The sequence below is a fragment of the Haliaeetus albicilla genome, chromosome 9, assembly GCF_947461875.1.
Source record: "Haliaeetus albicilla chromosome 9, bHalAlb1.1, whole genome shotgun sequence".
NCBI lineage: Eukaryota > Metazoa > Chordata > Aves > Accipitriformes > Accipitridae > Haliaeetus > Haliaeetus albicilla.
This window is the reverse complement of record NC_091491.1, coordinates 29,358,866-29,383,974: the sequence shown is the minus strand read 5'-3', so window position 1 is coordinate 29,383,974 and position 25,109 is coordinate 29,358,866. Positions and strand designations below refer to the sequence as shown.

At 40.8% G+C, this 25,109-nt stretch overlaps 1 protein-coding gene across 11 annotated transcripts in view; it reads right to left on the bottom strand.

Moving 5' to 3' along the window:
- Positions 1 to 23,959, bottom strand: part of ACAP2 (ArfGAP with coiled-coil, ankyrin repeat and PH domains 2) — a 67,788-nt gene extending 43,829 nt beyond the window's left edge. For 4 of the 11 annotated variants that reach the window (XM_069792350.1, XM_069792347.1, XM_069792343.1 and 1 more), the window contains exons 1-4: positions 23,690 to 23,958; positions 4,369 to 4,426; positions 1,570 to 1,689; positions 189 to 242 (exon numbers count right to left, since the gene is read on the bottom strand). In XM_069792350.1, the coding sequence (XP_069648451.1) occupies positions 189 to 242; positions 1,570 to 1,689; positions 4,369 to 4,426; positions 23,690 to 23,742 (285 nt within the window). In that variant the 5' untranslated portion in view covers positions 23,743 to 23,958. Of the gene's footprint in view, positions 1 to 188; positions 243 to 1,569; positions 1,690 to 4,368; positions 4,427 to 23,689 lie in introns of all 11 variants that reach the window. The other 7 variants (XM_069792339.1, XM_069792342.1, XM_069792345.1 and 4 more) reach the window with 5 other exon arrangements.
- Positions 23,960 to 25,109: the final 1,150 nt, after the last annotated feature.

Here is a 25,109-nt window from a genome sequence, read left to right as displayed (position 1 = left end):
GGGATATTTATATACTTCATAAACAAAATATAAATAAAATATTTACAACTATAAAATGAGAGGTATTTAATACTACTTAAACTATGACTTTGCAAATACTATCAACAAGAAAAACTTTAGCATTATTCTGTTATCAAATATAACTGGAGGTAAGCTATCAGTGTCATGTTTCAGCTAGAAATACCTACATTGTGATAATTGATCATTTCCTGTAAGGTGTCAGAGAATTTTGTCAAACTGGTCTGTAAAGAGAAAAACAAAATGGTTTAAGTTAAGCCCTACAAAATACACAGCACAAAAACAATGTTTCAGAGGTTTACAGCTTTTCAGTAAAGAACTTGGGAGTTGATTTTCCTTAGCATGACTATTAAACTAAAACCATTATGCTAGGAGAACATGCGGGTAATATCAAGTAAATCTATTAAAGCTACAAGCAACAAAAATGTTACTGCTACCTACCTATATGTAAAGGACCAAACTGAGGCAAAGTAGGAAAAATTCAAATTATGTGAACTTCCATAGTTTAGTCAACTTAATTTAAACACATTAATTTACAATATTTAATATTATACTACTAAATATTTATTAACATTCAATACTCTAACACCAAAAACCTGGTTAACATGTTGTAGTCATCAGTACACACACATTGTAGTAACTACTGCCTCACAGCTGATATGCTTAGCAACACTGACATCAATCTATAGAATCAATGTCTCAGTTAGAAAACAACAATCCCTAATATATTTGTATAACAGCTTATTGCTTACACAACAAGCGTAACAAAAACCTACTTGGAATCAAATAATATAAGTTTTACTAGTTTGCCATCGCACTGTTTCTAGCAAGTAAATTTCCAGACAACAGTTTCAGTTGCACATAGACTATATTGAAGTTTACAGGCATTATCTATTTCAACCAGTGTGTGAAGATGCATACGTACAATTGATGTGCTATTACATAACACGCATTAAACATAGATGATATACACAGAGACGTGCATATAATTATACCTGCATATTACACAATTTCATACCTCATTTCAAAGTAACAGACAGGAAATATTAGGTGTTCCAAATTAGCCTAACAAGACATTAGTCTGAGGTTACACCATCAAAGTGGGCTCTGTACACTTAAACATTTAAATTTCTGTGTATTAGAGAGTGCAAGTTCCAGGACACAAGAGATCGACTCCGGGAATTTAGTTGCAGAGAACTGGGTTTTAGGACCTCATGACTAGAACCCCTTTATTTAGCAAAGTAAACAGGGCAGCTGTCCACAGCTTCAACCTGACTTTCTCCACTCCTCGCAAGATGACTACTCCTAGCTTAACACATATTTTCTGGAATTTGGAAACCCCTTGACATTGCAGGTTAAAGCTGAAACTAAACAGCACGGACCCTTGCAGTGCACCACAGTCAAAAAAGCTCACTCTTAAGACATCTCAAAGCAAAAAAAAGAGCAAAAAGGTAAATAATAAACTTCAACTATTACTCTTGCCAACTGTTATATTTTACCCCTTTTAAATTATGTTTTTCTCCTTCCATTTTCATCTCTCAAAGAGCTTACCTCAACCAACGCATCTTTACAGGAATATTGTGCAAGGTCTCGAATTCCATTCATGAACTGCTTGTTGGCTGTACAGAATGCTTTCCCAGTATCAATCATTGCAATACAAAGCTTCACCAGCTAAGAGGAGGAAAAAATGATAAAGTAGAAGTTTTTGGTGTTTGTTTTTTATTTTTTACATCACCATATAACCATGAAACACACTGAGCTTAGTTACATCTAAGAAACAAAGATTTCAGAAGTTAAATTCCAAATTTACAGAGCCCCACATTCTATGAAAAGCTTTCTATTGTATAGTGACAGCTATAAAAATACTATTCTAGGTCAACTGATATGCCATTGAGAAGGTTACTACTCTTTATAATTTTTTTGTTATTATTTTTTATTTGTTTTTTTGTTAACGGAGATTTTGCATGTATTTCAAGAGAGAGGGCTGTATGAGGGCAAAAAGTGCAGCAACTAAAACATAACTGGTTAGAACCCAAGCATATAAGTGTTTTGTGGTTTCCGAGCTAAAAGAACCCAAAACAAACCCACACCGGTTGTTTCATCTTGAGACACTCTGAACACAGGCACAAGAAAGCAAAAGGCTATGTGCACAAAGCACAACTGAAGAGAGATGGTTACATCTTAGAAGGCAAAATCAATCATGTTTTCATTCATACAACAGACTAGTACTTCTCTGATGAGTTTCCATCCCTACCACTCATTGCTTAGGTCAGCACCTTAGCTGTCATGGTACTGCAGAGTCTGATATGAAGACCAACAGTATCTTGTGATGAATGTTTTCCCACTTTTTGAACCACTTATGCACTGGGCCATTAATGAAAGAAAGAATGATTAGTGTGATCACCAAGATGCTCTCTTGAGAGAAGGCATATTATAACTGAGTTCCCCCATCCTAAACCAAACTGAGAATAAAATCAGAAGACTGAACCTTTGCCTCTGAAATATTTTTCAAGGATGTTAGACAAATTTTCATGAACAACACAGAAGTACTTGATCCTATGTTGGGGCAAAGAAACCACCCAAGTGACCTTCTTTATTTACCCAGTAATTTTTATATTGGCTCAGACCCTCTTAGGAAAAGAAGAAATCTGAGCATCATCTCCCACATTCTGATGAATGGCCAAGTTGCTTGAACAATGGACAGAAAAATCACTACCAACATGATCCTTTTTTTCCTTCACTTTTTCTTGTGGTTCACAATCCTGAACCCAGTGTCCTTTCTTCCAGAGGGGGGAAAAAAAAAAATGCAGATAATATCGCCCAAAGTCACAATTGTGGAACAATAAAAATAAGTTTAGTATAACTGAGCAGAAAAAGTCACCAACCAGTCTAGACAAATCATTACCCTCAGGCCATAGTTACTTCAGCTCACACAAGAAGCTTGGCTTTCAACTTAAGTGTTATACTAGATGACTGCACATTGCAATTGAACTACTTAAATACTTACCTCGTGTACTTGCTTTCCTGTCAGGGAAGTAAATGGGTTTGGGTGTTTTTGTTTTAAAGAATACTAGGATACAATCTCAGGGCAAAGAGTAATACTACAATTATAGCTTTTACATGGTAGAATGGTATACCTGGCACTGGCTTCATGCAAGAGGCTGGGGACAAGGCCCTGAATAGCGCCCCTTATGGAATTTGAGAATTCTTTTCCCCCAAAATGACCCTTTCAGATTAGTGGAAAACACAAACTTCCAAGATAGATTTTTTCAGATCCTTTAAATACTTACATGGTTTAATCTACCAAAAGAGATTCATCACCCATACAGTAAAAATGTGTCTTATGCCCATCAGTTTCACCAAAAGTCACACCAAATCAAAAATCAAGTATCTTAAATTTATTTTGAAAGAGCAAATGGTTACATTATTAACAACAAAAGGTAGAAATATTACAAGTAGTAACAAAAAGTCTTCAGACTTAACACTGGACACTGACTTCACCTCTATTTTTCTGCAGCCAACCCACTGCTGTAGAAATAAAAGTTCATATTAAAAAGGTAGCTAAGGAGGTGAACAAATGACATCTGCCTACCATATTAAAACATAGGCAAAAAAATTTTAAACATTTAACATAAAATGCTAAGGAAAGGAGTCTTTGTACAGATGTAAAACAAAAGTAAGCCACCCTCAAAATACTAGCAAAGAAGGAACAAAAGCCTCCAAATACTACTGGTAACAAAACCAATAAATTGATTGTAAGGCACGGAAAAGATGCGACATATAACCTTTTATATACATGCACAAAGCATGACAAAAAGCAGGATGAATTTTACAGTGGTTAAGTCCTCCACACGAAAGTGAAGGATATCTATACCTATCCTGCTGTGACTGTGCCACAGCCTACCAAATACAGAAAGCACTGACTTTAAATCTCTAAAACAAAGAGTATCCAGATGTCCTTACAGTATGCAGTTGTCATAAAACATAAGCTCTAAGTGCAGGGATGGCCAACCCCTGACTTTTAACTCACTTGAAAGCTGAATTAGTTTGCATGTGGCTCCCACTGTGGAGCTGAATCACATGAGTGTGAGGGGGCCATACAGTCAGGAGAGTATTGCACAATCCAAACCCTCAGCTGGGGGAGAAAGCAAGTTCACACTGGCTGTTACTGCTGTTACTCAAGCTTGGGTCTCTGAGGCCCAGCTGTGCCCTCGACCCAAATCCGTTCCCTCTGCAGGAGCAGAATGCTTGAACAGCCACTGCCACTTCCCAGCTGTGAACTTTAAAACAAAACCTAAACACATCTTTTTATATTTTTCAGAGCAGACATGCTTGAATTAAAAAGCTTACCTTGTCAAGTTTCAGTTCCAGTTCTGTCACATCTCCTTCTACTTCTTCTAAAGCTGCCCTGCATGGTTAAAAAATGTTTTCCTGTAAAACTTTACACAAAAATACTCTGGGACTGGGAGGAAGGGGCAGGGACATGTTAATTTAACTCATTTACTGCCATCACAATTTCACTTAAACATCAACTATAAAAAAGCATAGATTTTAAAGAACCACAAGAATTGCAGGAAATATGACAGTACAAAGAAAAACCACATCACTGATAAAACATACAGCTTAGTAATAAAGATTTGAGATGAAATTTTATTAATCCTAATGTTTGTCACATCGAAATAGGTTTCCTCTCTTCTTGTATAACCAATGGTCTATATGTTTGAAGGTAATAAGAAAGGAAAGAAACTAAAAGTCTGAGTGAAATCTCTTAAGTAATTCTTTTGGTGACTATCTGGCTCAAACCTGCAAACCTACGAACCTACAGCTATTTAATGAAGGCCCTTGCAATGAGATTATGAAAAACAGCATTTGCCACAAGTCAACTGCCTTAGCAGTAAGTTCAGATGGCACACTTGTTTACATCATTTGCCTCTAGTCTAGACTGGTTGCAACTTTCAGGCCAGTCAAATTTTACTTGCCAGCAAAAGCTTCTTTCGTGAAGCATTTCTAAAGCATAACTTTTTTTGCTTAAGAGCTGATGTTTCCTTTGACACCTCCTTCCTTGCTTATTGCTACCTACAAAAATAGAAGACTAAGAAAGGATGACACTTTGTTCAGAGAATTCATGAACATTGCTGTTTCATCACGCTATTGCCTTGATAGCTTAAATGTACTAATTTCTGGCAATGAATGCTACACTACAGAAATCTATTCAATTAGGCTCAGATTTCACATTACACTGAGGTTGGTAGGAACAGCTGTATTCCCATCCCTTGCTCCCATCACAGGGTGCCTCATTCTTTCAGTCATTCCAGCACAACTGTTCACGGAGCCACACTGGTCACCGGTAGTGGCCCGCCTTGGGAAAAAAAAAATTATAGGAAGGCTTCTGTAATGCTTTTTGGAAAATTGGATGGGATACATTTCACTCTTAGGAAAAACTCTTCCTGGAAAAGGCAAGACAGACAGGGAAGTACTATTTGGAGCAGGAATTTCTTAAGCCGGCCTTACTGCTGAGGAGAGAGTACCCAGAACCACAGCTTTACTGTCTCTTGCTAATTCCATTCTAGTTCACACGAGTTCAAGCCAAGAACAAAAAATAAAAAAGGACTGGATCAGGCCCCAAACTCAAGAAAAGCAGTTTTTATAAGAATAGTTCCGAATAACACTGCCAATTGCCTGAAGTTCTCAAACATTGAACATGACATTCCCAGCTTTTTGCAGATTTCACTAACACATAGTTGCATTCCAGTTTTTGCATCTAAAGGCATTCCCACAGTTACATCCTAGGTTTTATATCTAAGCACATTCCTGCACAGTTACATTTTGGCTTCTGCCTCTTCTCTAGCTTCAGACCATGAAGGATTTCAGGCAACGTCAATTTCTTTTTTAATAATTTATAGAAGAAAATAAAGTAACTTAAAGTCTCCAGAGTTTAATCTTGTTTCAGAAAGCATTACAGGGGGTGCAGAACCACAACCAAGGAAGGAAAAGTATCTCAATATTTAGACTGCAATTTTGTATTTGTTTGTTTATAATCACAGTGCAAACAATTTTTATTTGTTTCTTTGGCATTAGCATAAAAGCATGATTAAATAGCTTGTTTACAGAACTGCAGCAAGATCTGATAAGAATATTTTTTTTAGTGTGTTTAACTAGCAAAGAGTTCTAGCTCCACAGGACTTAATGAGCTAAAAGTCTAAGATTCAAGATGAAGGGGAGAGATAAAGGCAGTTAGCACAGGCAGAATGAAGACAACACATCTGCTCAGCAATTAAAGCTCTATTCCAAAGGGAAAATTTTAAGACAGAATAAGCTCAACTGAAAAAGAAGTACAAAACAAAACATCAAATGACTGACAAGATGAGGGGCAGGTCAAGAAATAAGTATAAAGCAAAGCAGAAAGAGATATCATGGGAGAAGGGAGACATACAGCCCCTCCACCACCTGATTCATTCCAGATCATCTCTGAATTACCACAGGCTCCTGAAGCACCAGGCTGGTTCTCTGGGCTATTTCCCACCACCACCACATGATGGAGGGAAGGCACATCTGGGCCCTACAGCTGGATATAGATCAAACAGCTGTTAGGTTCCAGCCAAACTCTGTTTCAACTCCTTGTTTCATTGCATAGAATTGGCTACTTTCACTGTTTCCATCATATAAAAACTAGTAGAAAACTTATTCTCATGCAAACATATTCACAGTATTAGACCAACACTGGATTACAAGCATAAGAACAATGGAGAGGATGCCCTCAGACTATCAGAATACAGACACTTATATCTAATAGTGTATTAACACCAGCCAGTCACAAAAGTTGTTTTCATACTGGAACACATTAAGAACAGCTGATCTAAGCTGTGCTGTTAATGTACTTGGTTTTCTCAATTTAATACTTTTTGAAGCCACAGAATACAAAGGTGCATTTCTCTCTCTAAAACATCTGTGTCAGGAACTACTTAAAGTTCACAGAAAATTGTCATAATTCTGAGTAAATCTCATGTCCACAGCCAAGACAAAATCTCCAGATATAAACACAGGAAGTGGCCATAAAACAGCTGAGGACCAAATGCCAGACCTGACATGTACCAAAAATGTTGCTCCTTAGTGAAGTGGAAGCTGGGAGCAGGATTTGTGTCAGGGTAATCTTAGCCAGAAGGCTCTGGCATTAGGAATAAGGATCAAATCTGCCTATGAATCAAAGTCAAACATCTGTGGCTTTCCGAGATGTTCAAACACTGCATGGCAACACACAAAACCAGAACAGCTGCTTAAGGGTGGAGGACAACTTTTATAACTGAGCAGCCTCCCATACCCTTCATGCTCCCTAGCAAGGACTCTCAGGAATGTGTTTCTCTCCTCTGCTGTTCCTTCTGTCCTCCACTCCCCCCCGCTCCTAAAACATAGTTCAGTTTGCTAGATACAGCTTCCTCCACAGCTGCAGCTGCAATGCAGGAGGAATATAGGAGATTATGGAAGAAAACCCAAGACCTGACTTAACAGCCTTTTTAAATGAGGATAACATCACCAGTTACCTAGCCTAGCATACGACAAAGGAAAGCTGAACTCTGGTGTCCATCACAGCACCCCCCTTAAGTGACCAGTGAAAGACTTGCTTCCAGTTTAAGGTACTATGGGACTCCAAGAATCCCAGGAACCAAACAGAAAGATGACAGCTAAACTCTCCTCTAGAAAAAGAGTTGGTCTCTCTTAGGCCACGAGCTGTAGACATGTGCTAAGGAAAACTTAGTCTGGACTACACCACTACACACTGCTGACTGTAATGCCAACCATGCTGTGGCCACAGACAAGTGTCTGCCTAGCCTGTTTACTCTCGCAGTGTAAAAGGTGGCAATGGTCAATGCTTTTGAAGTCAGCTATTCTTCAAATTATATCTAATTGCCACCAAAGTCACACCCTGCCTTTAGTCTTTCACGCATTCATCGCTTTCTACCTTGCATTTTTAGACTGCATTCCTGAAAGTGAGGCTGGAATCAGCAGTCATTATAAATTACATGCTGACAAACAACAAATTGGAGAAGTCAAGGGTGCTATGGATAATTAACAATTAATTATTTTTAATTCTAGAATTAGCACGTCCCACTATAAAAAATATTCAAAAGAATAAAAGCCCGTTAATAAAGTATCTTCCCATAGTTTGGAGTTGTTTTGGTTTGGGGTTTTTTTTTTGTTTTTTTTGGGGGGGGGGGGGTTTGGTTTTGTTGTTTTTGTTTTTTTTTTTTTTTTTTACTTTTAATTGAGGAAAGTTTAAAGCCTAAATCTTAAATTCACCTCTTGAATATACTTTCAGAGGAATAGGAACAAGCACACAAAATCAACTGCTATTCAGACTGGGACTTCTGAATACATTAATGTATTTGGACTCATGAAATAGGAATAACAGATTCTCACCATCACAATTTCAATACTATTACTGCTGAAGTCTTGTCTTCAAATTTTGGAAAGACACAGCTCTCCTACCTGCACATATTCTGTGCAGAATAGCCCCTTAATGCACAACTTGGACTTCACTGAAGATGACGTCCTTTCAACTAACATCCACTACAGTTCAATAGTATAAAGTTGACGTGCAAGACTAGCCACAAATTATCAATAGCTAAATCAAAGTATTCGAGTACACATATTCAAGTATGACTACAGGCACATTTTCTTTCATTTACTGCAGTATAGTTTCATGAGACCAGCTGTATATCAGAAGAGTAAATAAAGAAGCATTACCATGCTCCACTGCCAGTGGAGAACAATCCAGCCTCGGAGGGACAGAGAACATTGGACATGAACCAACAAGCAAATGGTACTGTCATTAACGCCCCTTTGTCCTCTTCAATTGCATTTCATTTTGAAATTTAAGGACATGACAAAAACTGAAAAGTGGTTACAAAGATATGCACAGCTCAATAATTGCAAGGGCCAAAGCTGGATAAAGCTGGTTTGTAACTGGCTAAAGTAAAAGAAATTGATCATTCTAATTCTCATATTAAATACAAACCCAATACAGACACTAGCAGAGATTAGCTGCAAGCTATTTGTGTATCCTACAGTGGTATCACAGTTCTAGATGCATGTAAAAATCAAACTATATCAAAATTACCAAGCACTCATACTATAGCTTTACATGATACCAGACTTGGTTTTCAACCTGTGCTACCAGAGTCAGATGAAAAGGCCAACAAGATAGTCACCAGATCCTTTTGATCCCAATTATCAGACTGAAACAAAATCAGCAATGGAGTTGCTTATGGACCACTCCTGACAGTGATTGCATTCAGCACCCTCAGTGACAGAGGGAAATAGGAAATCAGTCACTGTTTCATATAATTATAAGAGACTTCGAAGCAAGATAACTTCAAAACATCTTAAAGACAACTTGCAAAAAAGTACTACTGAATGTGAAAAACTGGAAATACGATGCGATACAGAAGTACAAGAAAATGCACCTGATGATTTACAGGAATGTCTCCTCCTGTATGCCAGAGCCTAATCAGGTGACAGCAAAAAGGCCAGTAGACTTTAATCAGAGGATGAGCTACAAGCTGTAAGTATGATGTAAAGGCAAATTAAAATGCAGGTATACCACACAAGATACTATACTTGCTCGCCTAATTGGTCTGCGTTCTCGCTCTCTCTCTGCACACGTAGCAGTTGCACCTTGGTAATACAATCCAGATAGAAGCAACAACTTACAAATTAGTTTAGAAACAGCCACAGACTAACTGCTGAGGGTAAAATCAGGCTGGGGGAACACACACACCACCAATGCCACTGTACAGAGAAATACAATGTTGACAGAGAAGTCCTCCAACTAGAAATCTGTTATGAACATCACAGAAAAGACAAAATAGCAACACTGTACCAAACAAGTAAACAGTCAGTTCTACTGGAGACACCTTTCAAGCCTCCATGTCCAGTCTGCTCTCTCTGCTAAAAAAACCCAAGGATCAACACACATTTCACCTACAAGAGGCTGTAACATAACACAGCTATGACAAAAACACTAAAAAGGGAATAATTTGATCATGCTGTTCCACCCAAAACAAGTTGAAACTACTTTATAACCAATACTCCCGATCCTCTCCACTTTGAATGAGAATGGAGGATGGAAGTAATACAACCTTTCTGGGCAACCTGTTCCCATGCTTAACCCTCAGTGCATGCCATTTGAATTGCTGCATCTTTCAATCATCACCTCTTCGTACTGTGCACCTAAAAACAAAACCCCACACCTACACCTATTACCTGAACTCTATAATCTACTGGGTAACTCAAGGTAGCAATTAGATCCTCCATGAGCCTTCTTCACCTGAAGAAGGCCACAGCCCTCATCCTCCCCTTGAACCCCATGTACTCCATTCCAGTTGCCTTTAGCTGCACGTCCTTCATTTTGGTAATATCTTTCTTTTACCGGCAGGGTCTCAAATTCATCATAACACTCCAGACTTAACCTCATGACAGCTAAATACAGGGTAATCATCTCTTCCCTCAACTTGCCAGCTATGCTCTTGCTAATGCAGCCCAATATACTGGCAGTTTTCACTCCTGCACAGGCACACAGCTGATGGATGGTCCCTTTGCTGTTCACCAGGACGCAAAGGTCCCTGTCTGCCAGCACAGCTGCATGGGGTTGTTCCTTTGCAGAGGAAGTATTTGCATTTTTTGTGGTTGAACTTCAGGATCTTTCTAACGGTGCTTTCTTTCCTCTACCTTGCTGAGGTCCTTCTGAATGGCAGACCTACCCTCCAGCATATCAACTGCTCCCTCCAATCATTGTGTACTCCATTTGATTTCCTTCATCTATAGTTAGATATAAAAAGGTATCTAGAGGCATCTTAAACATGCTAAAAAGGAATACATTTGGTACATGTATAATGGCACCAGGCAAACACAGATTAAAAAAGAAACATGACATATGAAGGGACAAAGAAGTCATACACTGAACAATAAGGCCTAATAACCTTGGATAACAGCACAGATACATACAAGAAGAGTTTTATAACTTATGAGATGTGTCATAACCATTAATATGGTCTGAAGAAAGAACGCTGTTGCAGCCTGTCACAGAGCCCATTGAAGCCCTGGTTTGGCACCACAGAGATTTTTCCCTGCTGGCACAGAGCCCCTCCATGCTGAGGAACAGATGATGAATGCTCCCTGACATGCTGAGATAAACTTCCTCAGTCATGCTAGTACTCCTTACATTACTAGTTCTTCAGTCATTGCCACAAAACACTTTATCAATCGCTTGGAAAAGCTCTACAACATGAACAGCAGGACTTTGAATCAGAAGTGTGACATCCTCTTCACCCCCACCCCAAAATCCTAGAAATTTTCTATGAGCTTGGTGGATTGAAATACAGAAATGCATTTCCTGAACTGAAGATTATCATGCTGATGAAAAAGCCAAGTTTTCTCAGGTCTATAGCAAGCACTATCCGCATTCCAAATTCCCCCAGAGAAAAGAAACAAGTCCTCAATATTAGAAGAGCCATTCCTCTATTCCTTCCAAGTCAGAATTCTCCTCTTATAAAACAATCAAATAAAATAAGACAAGGCTATTTATTGAATTCACTTAATCATTAAGCAAAAGTCTGCTTGTAGGTACCAGTTTTTAAGGTTGTCTTCATCTACAAAGTTTAGTTCATCCGCAGCTATTCATATGGTCTTTGATATAACAAACAAACAGGACAAATCCCTCCAAGATGCATGCTTGAGCTGATTTGTTCTTCACTGCAAGACTACACATTGCTCAAAAGATAATGAACATTATAAACAAATCAGTCTTCAAAAAGGAACAAGTTCTATTGCACTTAATATACATGGCTGAAAGTCAAACTGATTACCACTAAACTTGCAGCAGCATTTAATGTATTATGCACAGTCTGTAAGGACATCTGTGCTACCTGCTGGCCCTAAATTCTCAAGCTTTTTCTCTCATTACTCTTTTGCAGTAAATTGTCAGAAATGCCCAACAGTGTTCTTTTCCCAATAGTTTTGCCTAATAGCTTTCCCCTAAGCTTTTTTTACCCCAGGAGAGACTGGTAGTTAGTAAGCCTAAGTAGGAAATTAGCAACCTTTTTCTTCCACAAAGATTCTGATAAGCAGAATTTTCTTCACCTTTCAACTTAAATGTTTTTGTTCATTATGGGACAGCTGTTAATAAGATGGGGACACAATGGTGACCATGAAAGCTTCACATATGAGAAGTTGATAACATTGCTAAATGTAAACTCAGATAGGAATGCAACACATCACAATACCTATCCTGCAGAACTGACTAGTAATTCGAACATCTCAAGATTGAGTCAAAAGCTTTATAGGAGGCCTTACCATCAGATAAGGAAGTAGGACTATAGTATCAAGATGTTGCAACAAAAAAAAAGGGCACCAGAAACAAGCTCAAGAAGCTGATGGCGCTATGCAGAAACTTCTTGTTGCTGAAAACTTGCAAACATCACAGGACTGTTTTATTCTTTTAAATCTCAGCAACTACCCAGGAGCTCAAACACAGAAGCAGCAGAAGGAATGAAGGATTTCAACATTTGAAAACTCAGGTATGTAGTAAGGTCAGGAAGTGGAACCATAAATATAACCATCAAGCAACCAACTGCAAGGGATACAAGAGAGGACATCCCTCCATCTAAACACTATGCCCCAACAGCCTCAAGATGTGGAGTTCCTAGTCAGATGCTAAGAAGTCATGTCAACTTTTTTTTTTAAAAAGCTATCAGTAATAACAACCTGAGGAAGAATGAAGAAAGTAATCCCTGATTTGGAAAGACAGTCCTTATGTACCTCAAATGCAGCCAATATAAAAGACAGGGTAGCACTGCCTGAAAAACAGAAAGAGTAAATGTCACTAGATTCCCCTGGTATAGGATTCTCAGTATCAATATGTTCAGAACTGATACAGCAAGACTTAACCACCTGTACAGAAATCCTCCTACAAAGTAGAGGCAACTGGAGATCAGAGTACTCTGTAATTAATCAAAGAGCATTCTTTACACATATCATATAACCTTAATATGAGTCTTTTTTTTGCTTTGATTTCAGAAAACTAAGGCAGTATCTGTCCCTTTCTTTTTGTAATTTCCTTAGTTGGTAACTTATACCTACTACAGTTAGAAAAGTACTGTTGTGTCCAAACCACCATAAGGTAGCAAAGCCTTTATAACAAGAGGTCACCATGTTTCAGAAGAGCTAAGGACCATTAGCTCTCTACAATTCCAGTTATATCGGGTGGATCTGCTTTACCAAAACCAGAGTAAAGTTTCAGATTTGCTATGAAGACTGAGTCCTCAGCAAGTATCTACCCTCTTTGTCCATTTCAGAAGCTGAATATTTTGGTAATACACTTCCACAAAATCAGAACGCTCTATTTGACAGTCAGAGGGGAGGTTGCAGCTTCATTGCAATAGACAAACTCTGAACTTGAATTTTTTGTTTAGCTTGTAGGTGTATATACATACACATATCTCTCACTCAGTTACCACAAGTGTATTTTACATGTAAATTAATAGTTTTATTGTGTAGTTTTATTGTTCCCTCATACTGCAAAGAAACAGTCTTTGTTTGCCTTTTATGCCTTTGTACTGAAGCAGCCAGTCAAATGATCCAATCTCAACAGAGTACATAAGCATTAGGAGTAGGAGAATACAGAAATACAGTATATTGGTGTTTTCCTCAAATTTAATGTTTTCACATTTGGAAAAGCCAATCTCCTTTCCTCTTCATCCCTCTCAAATGATAATGGGTGGAATATTATAACATAAAAACTACAAAATGCATATGGTACACCCACAACCCTGGAAAAGGTTTAAATATTCTTTGGGTACATTTAGTATCTTTTCTCCCACCACTTTTAGTCATCAGGAGATTTTAAAGACCCTGGGCTTTCATTCATCTATCGATGCTAACTGCAGGTAAGCTATTTCTCAACCAAACAGAAGCTTACATATCCTTTATTAATTACATACTAAAGGTTTTTCATCTCAAATCAACTGCAAATATTTTCAAACAAAACCTCACAAGATCGATACTTACAATATAGTGGATACGTTGCAATAGTTGGCACATTTAATACTTCATCTTGTCATTTTTCATCATTCATTTTGGGATAAGTCAAGTAGGATAGAACAAACAGGCAGATATATTCTTCAAAATCAGACACTTAACAAAAGAAAGTACTCCAGAAAATTAAATGAGTACTTTTAAAAAAATCATTCTCCACAACTGGAGATTCCTCTGGAGAATAATCCTGTAGAGAGGGTGTGCATATGTGCATACACTTTTTGAACAGACTTCAATTTAGCAACACACAAATTCACCCAGAAGTTGCATCCTCAATGAAACATCAGAGATTCCTCAGTGATCTTCAACAGTTTTTATCTTCAATAACAACTCTGACTGGCAAAGCCAGTACATTTGTTCTATTCTTGTAGTGTGCCTTATCTGATCAAATACTGATATCTATGCATAGATACCTAAGTTAGTCATCTAAATCACCTTTGGAAACAATAGAGTAGAAACGCTCTACTCCCAGGGTGCAGTTCACCTTATCCTGACATACGTGGCTAAAACAAATCAAGAGGCACTTGGGATACAACTATTAATCTTCACTAGATTTGAAGGACCCTAAGCCTAAAATCTGCCTTAAGAAGAAAGATGGCTATACAGTAGATGAGATGAACTCTACTTCTCCTGTCTAAGGAGGTTAAGAAAGAAGGGGCCTATTTCATTAATTACTGAACTCTTTATACAGACAGCAACTCCAACCAACTTACATGAACGCTGCAAGTCTAGGAAAGACAATATATAACCTACATTTCCAGTTGAGCAGTGAGTCTTTTTAATGCCTTTTGCTAGTCCCAGTTAAGATCACAAGGCCCAACACTGCTCCACCTACATTATTGTTCTTCTTTACCTACTCAGCTCTTACTTAGGTCATCTTAAACCTCAAGTATATTAGCAACAGCATGTTACATAAACCCAATGATATTGTAATACCACCACGTGTTCTTTACATTGAAGTTCACCAGAAGAATCCAAGTCAAATGCAGAGTCTGACTACTTTCACAAAGTACTCCAAACAAACAAACATACAAGCTGCACCTTTCTATCTTAACAATAAGCAACATGTAGTTTCCCATTATTGCCTGCTGACGAGCAGCCATAGCAGCAAGGGAATCACTGGAGAGCTGGAGTCTAGGAAGGCATCAGAGAGCAGGACAGATTTCCCGGCACCGACTCACACCAGCCACCACCACCGTGCAAAGCAGTTGAGGGAGCCCTGAACCCAGCTCGGATCACTGGGGCAACGAGGAAGGGGACAGAAGAGGCTCAGTGCCTCCCTGGGCAGAGACCATGGAGGAGAAAACAAAACCCCATCTCCCAGCTCAAATTCCACACCTCTGTTTTGTCAGGAAGAAGGGATAGCATTCACGGCCAGAAGTCAGACTCTGAATATAGCACGCCTTTGCTTTGTACCAAAGGAGTGAATTTGATTCAAATTTCAATCCACAAAATGTCATTCTAAACATCCATACACAAAAATCTGTTACATGATCTACAGCATTACATAAGTTACACATTTTTTAAAATAATTACAAGATCACTCCTAATTGAAGACTAGGATAGTTAAAATGCACAGAAATGTTGAGTATGTTTGATATCCATGTGTTCCTACTTAAATTAACATCTGGGACCCAGAAAGATGGAAATCTGGAATTCTCTTGCACATAACTTGTGTTTTTAAATTCTGTCAGACGGAATACATTGCACAACATATGGCTTCTCCAATTTCTCTTTGTATTATACCCAGCTCAAAATACATTTTGGAAGTTTAGAAACTCCAAAATCACACATGCAAACTGATCACTAGCTCTGCTTTATGTTTATTCATACAAAATGCACAGGTCTTCCTTTAACGACTGTTACTAAAGGCATATCACAAATTCATGAAAAGAAAAAAGGTAGTTTGTGCATGTGCACTGACTACTGTTAAACTAAATCTCATGCAAAACCATAACTATTTAAATCCCTTTTACTATTGACATACGAACTCTAAAAATTATTCAAGAGCATCATGCCTCCATATTGTAGAGTCTTACAATTTCAAACAGAAAACTTAGAATATCAAACAGAAAGCCTGATTCACAGAAAGATTTGTGCCACATGAGCAAGTTTGCCAACCATCTGACAGGCATTTTCTCTGTTCAAAACCTCCTCTCATTCATAAAACACTTGAAGGGACTATTTTGCAGCAAATTACTTTCTTAGTCTTTCCTTGTGTCTTGTCAGTTTGAAAATGTATACAGGACATCATCCCATAAATTAGATTTCTCCTCTACACAGGCATAAGTTACTTACAGCCCATCAAAACAAAACAACTGATTTACCCTAGGTCTGAGGCCTGGCTACTTTTAATATTCCTAAAGTAAACATTAACTGTAAAGTAATTATTCTGCCACATATGCAAGGACTCCTTTTGAAGAGATCATCAGGAAGGCAAAACAATGTTTTAGTCTACTTTACTGGACTGCTTAAAATTTTTTCGTTTATGATCATAACAATAATATCTACTATTTCTCATGTTCTTGATCTAACCTTTCAGTCATATGAAAGAGTGGCAACAAAACCAAGATTTATACTGTCACACAGAGAAGTATGGAAAACTCCTGCATATATTAAAATAATGTTACAGTCCACATGTTAATCTGCATTTCCTCATAATGGTCTTCCATTGCAGACAGCTACTTTAGCTGTTATCTTTGTTACAAATCTGCCACTATCAAAAAGCAAACCACCTAAATTATTACCTAAACTCACAGAATTATCTATATCTCAAACAGCATAGTACCTGCTCAAAGAGATCACAAATGCCTTTACACAGTTTAAACTTCTATACATGTTTTTAAACTGAATTCTGCATGTACAAGTGAGAGGCAAAAAAAAAAGTAACTAAATTAGTCAGAATTTGTTTTTCTATTTCCTGCCCACCTAAACGTAAGGCACTATGAGACATAACATTAAGTAACCACATAGGGTTTTTTGGTGTTTGGTTTTTTTTTTTTACTCTCTCATGACACTGCTGCATTTGCATCTCCCCAAGATACTAAACTAATTGATTTAGCCAGGAAGGCCTGCATCAAGAGCCAGGCAAAGGGTACTTGGCTCTGTAAACTGTAATTTCAGTAGGAATGTTTCTGTAGTCAATGAAAATTAGATATTTTCATTTCCTTTTTCTCCCAAAGCAGGTTATCGGGATGGAGTTTGCTTTGGCGACTTCTTAGAGTGATTTACTATAGTAAAAATTTACCAATAACTTAAGTCATATTGTTCACTGCACGAAGCAAGAACAGGAAAAATGCTGACTCTAAATAATACAGTTCTGAGTACAAGGTTGTCAAGAAGCTAAGCCTGAAAAAAGATCACAGGACACTGCTAACATAGCTAAATCAGCACATTTGCTATGCGGTGGCCAATGATTTTACAGATGCCTACAGGAAAAAACAACGCTAACCAAAGCCCACCTAGCCTAAGATAGACAGATTTCTATTTTATAGTTGCCGACTTCCTAATGAATATTCTATTTACTAACCCTGCTTTCCAGAGATTTTAACATTGATATTCCTCCCCCCACCCATTAAATATAAAACTATCTTCTCCGTAAGTTTAGTTCCTAATGTAATTACATGAGATGTGCTTAGCCAACATATGAGACACTCCAGGCTAAAGAAGCAAACCTCTTCAAATCTATATTTAAAACCTGAATGACTGTAAAAGCTTGTATAATTACAGTTACATTGAGCACACACAGACACGCATAAATAAGCTGTCCTTCTAATTCTGCGAGTACTCATTAAAGATCAGTTGCACAGGCTTAATTAATATCAATTCTTCAGCAATTGATCCTGCTGCTGTGCTACAGCAACATTATGATAGCTAGCAGATTTTGGTACTACTTCCACTGTAAGCTCCCTTCTCAGTGTGTGTGGGTTTTTTAAACATTCCCGGATAAAAATTTAGACCAAAACCAAGGAAATTAACATTTTAAGTTCCTATTGGCAATCTGAGATATAGTTAAGGTTTTTCAGTTTGCTGTTACTTACCGTAAATCATAATCAAACAACAAAGAAAAAGAATCAGAATCACCATTAAAAAAATGTAGGTGCACTAACCAAATCAAGACAATCTGACTTCAGGACACATTTCTCTAATCTCCCGTTAGGAAGGACTGTAACAACTTCCTATTATATTTGAAAAGGCTTTAAAAGATTTCAGCGTGAGAGATTTCGATGAAATGTATTTGAGAGGGATCTTCGATGAAACTTCTTTACTCTAGTATAATTACCTGGAAGAAAACACTCTAACACTGGGTCCTATATTCCAATACATCCCCCTTTCTTTAGGTCAATTATTTTCTTAATGTACATTTGAAAGATGTAGTCACAGATTTAAAAATAAATAAACCATTGACTAGAGTCTGAGTAGAACAACACATTCACTGTAATCTCCACAAAAGCAAAGAACTAGAAATCTAGAAGCACTCCGTTTAAATAACTCCATCAGACTTCTAGCAGTATGGATGGAGATGTTGTACACGTGTAACTTACCAGCATCCCACTAAGACTGTCCTCCACGTCACTACACGTCAGCTATGAAAAGTGCTGTTCTACAATCACATGTGGTTGTTATGTTCATAATTTCCAGTATAAGTATGAAAAATGGTAAATGCGAACTTACAAGCAAATGTCTGGCAGCTTTCTCTTTAGACTTACTGTATCTTTCTTTTTCTGTTCTTCTGCAACACTTTCCACCCTGACTTGCCAAGTAAGTTACAAACTTGCTTTCAGTCCCAAACGCCAAGGGCAGAAAGCCCAGACCAAACATTTCTTTGGAAATTTCTCCTAAAACAGCTAGGTAAGTCTCAGCAAAACAAACAGATTTTTTTGTGTGCAGGCAGAGTTCTTGGTCACATACCTCTTAGCACCTTTATATGTGGCTGAGTTTACCCAAGTGAGCAACCTCAGTGATTTCAATGATCCCATAACCACACACAGATTACCCACGCTACAAACCCATGCTGAATAAGTAAGAGCGGTTTACTTGCTACTCGTAGTACTGTAATGCAGCAGGTTAGGAAGCAGGCTGCACTGCAGCACCATACCCACTGGAAGTCAACACAGCAGGGACAAGTTTACTGATGTTCCGATTTCTACATTTTCTTCAGAAAGTAATAAGCAGGCCAAAGTGTATGGGTTAGGCACATAACAATAATTTCTCTGACCACTGAACAAGACCTACTCCAAACAGGTTAAATAAGTCACTTTCTTGTATTATTCATATTTTAAAGGGACAAAACACTTCCTGTTACCTGGGAAACAGATGCTTAGTGACTAAACTTTGGTTACACAGTACTAAAGAAGAGAGAAAAAAATTCATAAATCTAGAAAGCCATAAAGTGGCATGAGTGAACTATTCAGCCTGTATCCTCTACATATGCATGAGGTGCATCTCAGCTGGGCCCATTTAGATAGACCAGAATCAAAGCCACAGAAGAAGAAAACCAACACACAAAAGCAGGGAACTTCAGTGACAAATCAGCCTTACTGACACTGCAGGCTTGCCTACACAAAGCAGTGCTTTAGCTCAATCTAAATGGAAGACTCCTCAGACAAGTCGCTTGAAGGAAATACACTATAACCACCAGTTCTACGCAAAAACTACCCATGATATACTTTTAGTAAGAATGGTAACTGGCAGCAGTTTCATTTATATTCTTTCGTCTACCTTGGTCATCCATCATCTGTTCTGCAGCTGGCTCTCAGGAAGTGAATACAAAATTAAATTTAAAAAAATCTAACAGATAAGGACAAAGAAATTATCTCAAAAATACACAGCTTTTTACTGATGCATTTTTAAAGACTGGAACAGACTGAAGGTTTTTCTATAGAGTTCTTACAATTGCACACATTGCAAGCAACAGAATTTTGCTTTTTCTGTTATTTGTTGTTTATCAAGTTTGTTAACTGTTACTTACAGCAGATGTATTTCCCCATCACTTAAACTTGCTTCTCCTTTCTAAAAATTTAGGTTGAGAGTGATTCATGTGGTTGCTACACTGCATACCTCACTCATTAAGAAAAAATGTTCTTTAGTTACAAGAAAAACACAAAAATGGAACATCAGTGTAAAAGCCTGTTCCTCTGAACTCTGAAACTGAAATTCTCATTGTGTAAAGATAAGGAGAATGTATTATTTCACAATACTATTTTCATATCAAAAAACCACTCCAGGAATTCCTGATTATATACATAGAACTTGGCCAGCACAGCTCAGTTCTTACTATTCAAGGACTGCTCCAAGGCCCCTCCCTAAGCAACTTCTTCATTTGATAGGAAGTCATCAACACACTGTAGGAGAACTGCAAACGCATTTCCTTGCTAGATCTTTGGTCTGTCCACACTTGTAAGAGAGGGAGTCATGAAGGAAAAGCATGTGATTTCAGGGAGATTATTTTCAAAGTAGGTTTAAAAAAAAAAGATTACAAATTTGCAAGCGTGCCTGAATTCATAGTCTTTTCATTACCCTTTTTGAAATCAATTTCTAAACCTCAAGCTTCCAACCTCAAACTGATCTGGTATGTCATAAGTTTACAAACCTAGTGATGCAATAGGCCATCACTGCTTCAGGTTTTATAACTCAAAGACTTCTTCATCTACTGGGGGAACAAAAAAAGCATGCCTTACTATGAAATAACCCACCATACTTCTGATGTGAATCTTTATAGCCATTATTATCTAATCACATATCAGCAACTCAACAGCAACAACCCATGCTCCCTTTATATGCATTTTAAGCAAGCAAACAAACCTTTATTTCTTTGATTCAGGTAACTATGATATTCTCAATTACATCTCAACGCCAAAAGAGACCAACATGAACTTCATAAGAAAGAGATAAGCAAGAAAGCCATGTGTCTGAAGCTGTATGTAGTAGCATGTTTTAGAAGATTTAAATAGCTCCCTGTGAAAACAGCGATTTGGTGACTCAGGAACTCTGATTCACCGATGTCCTCCCAGTTCTCTCCACGACTATAAGATAGTGTATAGAAATGTCACAGTTTACTTTATGCCTCCCAACAGGTTTATTTAACTGCTCCAACAGGTATACTGATGGGAAGGGACAGAGACTACACCTACCTGCACAGCAAGGTCAGGAGAAAGCTGCAGCTCTGCTTTGCTATAAGATAAGGAACACGGCACAAGAAGGTGCTTTATGTCCACACTGCTCCCTGCAAGTATGCTAGGACTTTGTAATGACCTTGCTCTGCATTAGTGTCTCTACCATGCTTTAATAAAACCATTGCAGTAAACTTCATTTAGAAGGTTTCTAGTATTTGATTTAGACAATTCATATGAACACTAAGAATGAGCAATGTTATAACAGCAAGTACTAATGACTAATAATAAAAGATATGAACTTTTTTCAGAAATACTACAAGATTTTTGCTTCACGATTTTAACTGCTTCCTATCAGTTAAAGGTTGGAAGGATGTTTTGGGGGCATCAAGTGATTACACCATAAGATTTTCTGCAATTTCTTCAAAGGCAGTAGTATCAGAGACTGTCAAAAAGACAACAACGTAGTAGAAGACCCTGACAAAGGGTTTTCCACACTTTCTCTCCTTGAAAGGAAGAAATCAAGAGGGGCAAAAGGAGAATGATAGTGAGTTCAAATGAACTAGTATGTCTTAACTTGTAGAGACAGCAGCACACTTCTGCTCACAAATTTTAGTCACAATTTCTTGCATTCTCAAGTGTACTCTATTCTTCAGCAGGTATTGGGAATTAAAAAAAAAAAACAACACAAAATTATATTTAATGGTATAGTTCTGTGGTTAAATTAAGACAATCTAAGACTGCATTGTCACCAAATAGGATGGACCCACATTAAACATAGTTGTGCCAGAAAGTACATATACTAGCAAGCATGTCCAACTCGGGGCAAAAAGTTTTGTGGAACAGCTAAGCCAATGTAAAAGCTCCCTGCTGCCTCAGGGGAGGTCTCACTCCCTAATGCCTTCCTCCAGACTTGCTTCTGGCAGTGAAGTTCCCTCTTCCTCCTCCTCATAAGCTTTAGTAGGTTTCGCACCCTTTGCAACGCTGACTCAACTCACTAACCTAGCAGAAAAACCATCCAGTCTCTTCTGCCAGGGCAGCTAGCTCCTTAAAGGATCCAACAATACCAGTCACGGTCACCAGAAAAACATGTGGCTGAAGCAGCCAGGGACAAGCTGGCAGCAGAGACAGGAGCAAAGAAGGGAAGAACAGGAACTCCAACTTCTGCCAGGGGTGAGCCATTCAAACCTTCTCCAACTTCCTCCACATCCCAGAACCACATGATTGCTAAAGCTGACACAAAGAGGCGGCGTGAACACACAGCCAGAGACCAGAGGAAGAGCAGGACTATTTCCCTCAACAGCCAGAGCGCACCCAGCCTGTGCCAACCACAGAGCCACAGGCACTCCAAACACGGGCTCAGCACAGGACAGGAGGGGCACAGCAGTGACACATCACGTCAAGTCATGGAGCTGTTTGCCTCACCCTCAGCTAGCAGGGTGATGATACCAGGCACGGAAAGTGGGCCTGTGTGCACAGATCAGCTACGCATCCCACAGAGAGGCAGAATTATGTTGAGCAGATACAATGGTGCAAAATACATATATAGAACGGATAAAAGCATAGGGAAAGATGAAAGGGCAAATTGCCCAACATAAGCAGAAGTAAGCCTACAGCAATGACAGACAAGTGGTCGTTCAAGCGTGGAAAAACAAAACAGTACATGCCTTGGTCTGACAACGGGAAGTAGGATTATACTAAGCTGGTTTAGTACTGGCACCCCAATAGTGGGCAGATTGAGCATGGACACATGCAGCAGACGCAGGCAGGAGACACTGGGAGCTGAAGTGTAAGCACAACTCTGAAGAGCCGGAGATGGACCACTGGGGAGTTCACGCTCTTGAGCCTGAGCGGGCATTGCTTTGGCTGCTGATGGCTTCTTGCACCAGCTGCCTTGCCACCCTTCACCCCACCACACACCTGCCCAAAGGCGGGTGACCCCAGCAGCGTTTACTGCAGACTGTGCTACCTTCCCATGAACCCCAGACCCCGCACATTGCCCACCCAGCTCCCACAGATGCTGCCCCCTTTCCTTGCGCTTCCCACCTCCCGCATCCCCCCCTTCTCCTCAGAGCCCCCACCCCAGCAGGCCCCTCGTTCTACAGAGACCCACAACAGCCCCCTTCTCACACATGGCCCCCTCATCTCCCTGCACAGCCACCCCCTCCCCACACACCCCCCCTGCCCTGCCACCCTGCACTCCCCAAACGCTGTCCCCAGCCTGCCGCTCTCCTCAGAGCCGGTCGCCCACAGCTCGCCGCCACCTGTCACCCTCCGGGGCCCCCACAACTCCCGTCCCCACAGCCCGGCCCGCCCCAGCAGCCCCTTCCCCGCGCCGCCCCGCGGCCTGTCAACCCCGCAGGCACCCAAACCTGCTTCTTCCCCCTTCCCTGCGCGGCCCCCAACACCCCGCCGCTCCACCGCGGCCCGTCCCCCCGCTCGACCCCGGCCCGGCCCCTCGCCGGCGGTACCTGAAGCGCGGCGAGTCCTTCAGGCACTCCTCGAAGTCCACGGTCACCTTCATCCTGCCCTGCCGCGGGGCGCGCCGCTGCCTCCGCTGCTGCTGCTGCTGCTGCTGGTGGTGGTGGCTGCGGCGGCGGCGGGGCGAGCCCGAGGCGAGGCCGGAGGCCGGCCGCCGGGCGGGGCTAGGCAAGGGCGGCGCTCATGGCGGGGCCCGGCGGCGGGGCGGCTGCTGCGGGAACGCCGCGCCGACCAACTCCGCTGCCCCCCCTCCCGCGCCCAACCGCGACTGACGGCGCGGCCGGCCAATAGGCGGCAGCCAGCAGCAGAAACAGCCAATAAGACGCTGGCGCAGGCGGGGCTTCCCCCAAATCGGCGTAGGGCGGGGGAAGGGCAGCCAGCCCGTCCAGCAGGGGAGCCCTCTGGCCAATCACACGGCGAGAGGAAGGAGCATAACAGGAAGACCGCCCAATAAGTGGGCCGCTTAGGGGAGGCAGCCAACCGCGGGGTGCCGCAGGGATCACTTCCTCACCGAGCGTCCTAAAGAGTGACAGCCCGGTAAGCCAACGGGAAAACCGCCGTTGGCCTCCCACCAATTGGCAAGCGCCATTGCCACGACCACCGGAAGACCAATCCCAGCGCTCGCAGGCACCGAGGGGGCCGATCCAGCGCTGCGATAAGCGGGTCCGCCCGCCGCTGGCGGCCGTTGACGGTGCCGCCGTTGGGGGTGGGGCGAGGCGGCGGGCGGGCTCTGGCGGAGCTCTCCCGTCTGTGCCCGGCTGATCGTTTTTAACTGCTTAATTTTTGTAAATTAAGCCACTAATTAAGCAGGGGACCTCTTCCCTGGGGGATGAGAGGGGCGCGGGAGGGCCCGGCTCGGCGCCCCCCTGAGGCGGTGAGGGCCGCCGGCGCGCGGCCCCTCCCTCAGCCGCCCCCCGGAAGAGCCCTCAGGCCCGAAGCGGGCGGCCGGGCCCTCGCGACGGGCAGCGGGCCGGGCCCCGGGCCCCGGGAGAGGCATTCGCTGCGGTGTGGGGGGCTCACACACGCTGCCGCCCCGGCGGGGAGCCGGTGTCGCCTGCTGAGGGTGCAGCGGCAGCTTCGGAGCCGCCGTGGAGGAGTTAGGACTCCGGGTGCTCTGCAGCGTGTTTCCGTGCTCGGTCTTGGCGACAACTGTAGATTGGTGTTACTTGGGGGAGGTTCAAAGTCGTCTTTGAAGGAGAAGGGGGGGGGGGGGCTTCTGTAGAAAGAATTATCAGGCGTGCTTGTTTGGGTTTTGTACGGCAGCTTTGCCTGAGAATACTTTCTGAAGGCTTTTCAGACAGTGAAAGGGCTGTATGGTAGAGTGAAAAGGACCGTGTTGGTCCTCTCCCACTTCGTAGGGAAGGACTGCAGAAACATCATACGTTTCTGATCCCTTACGAGAAAACAGCT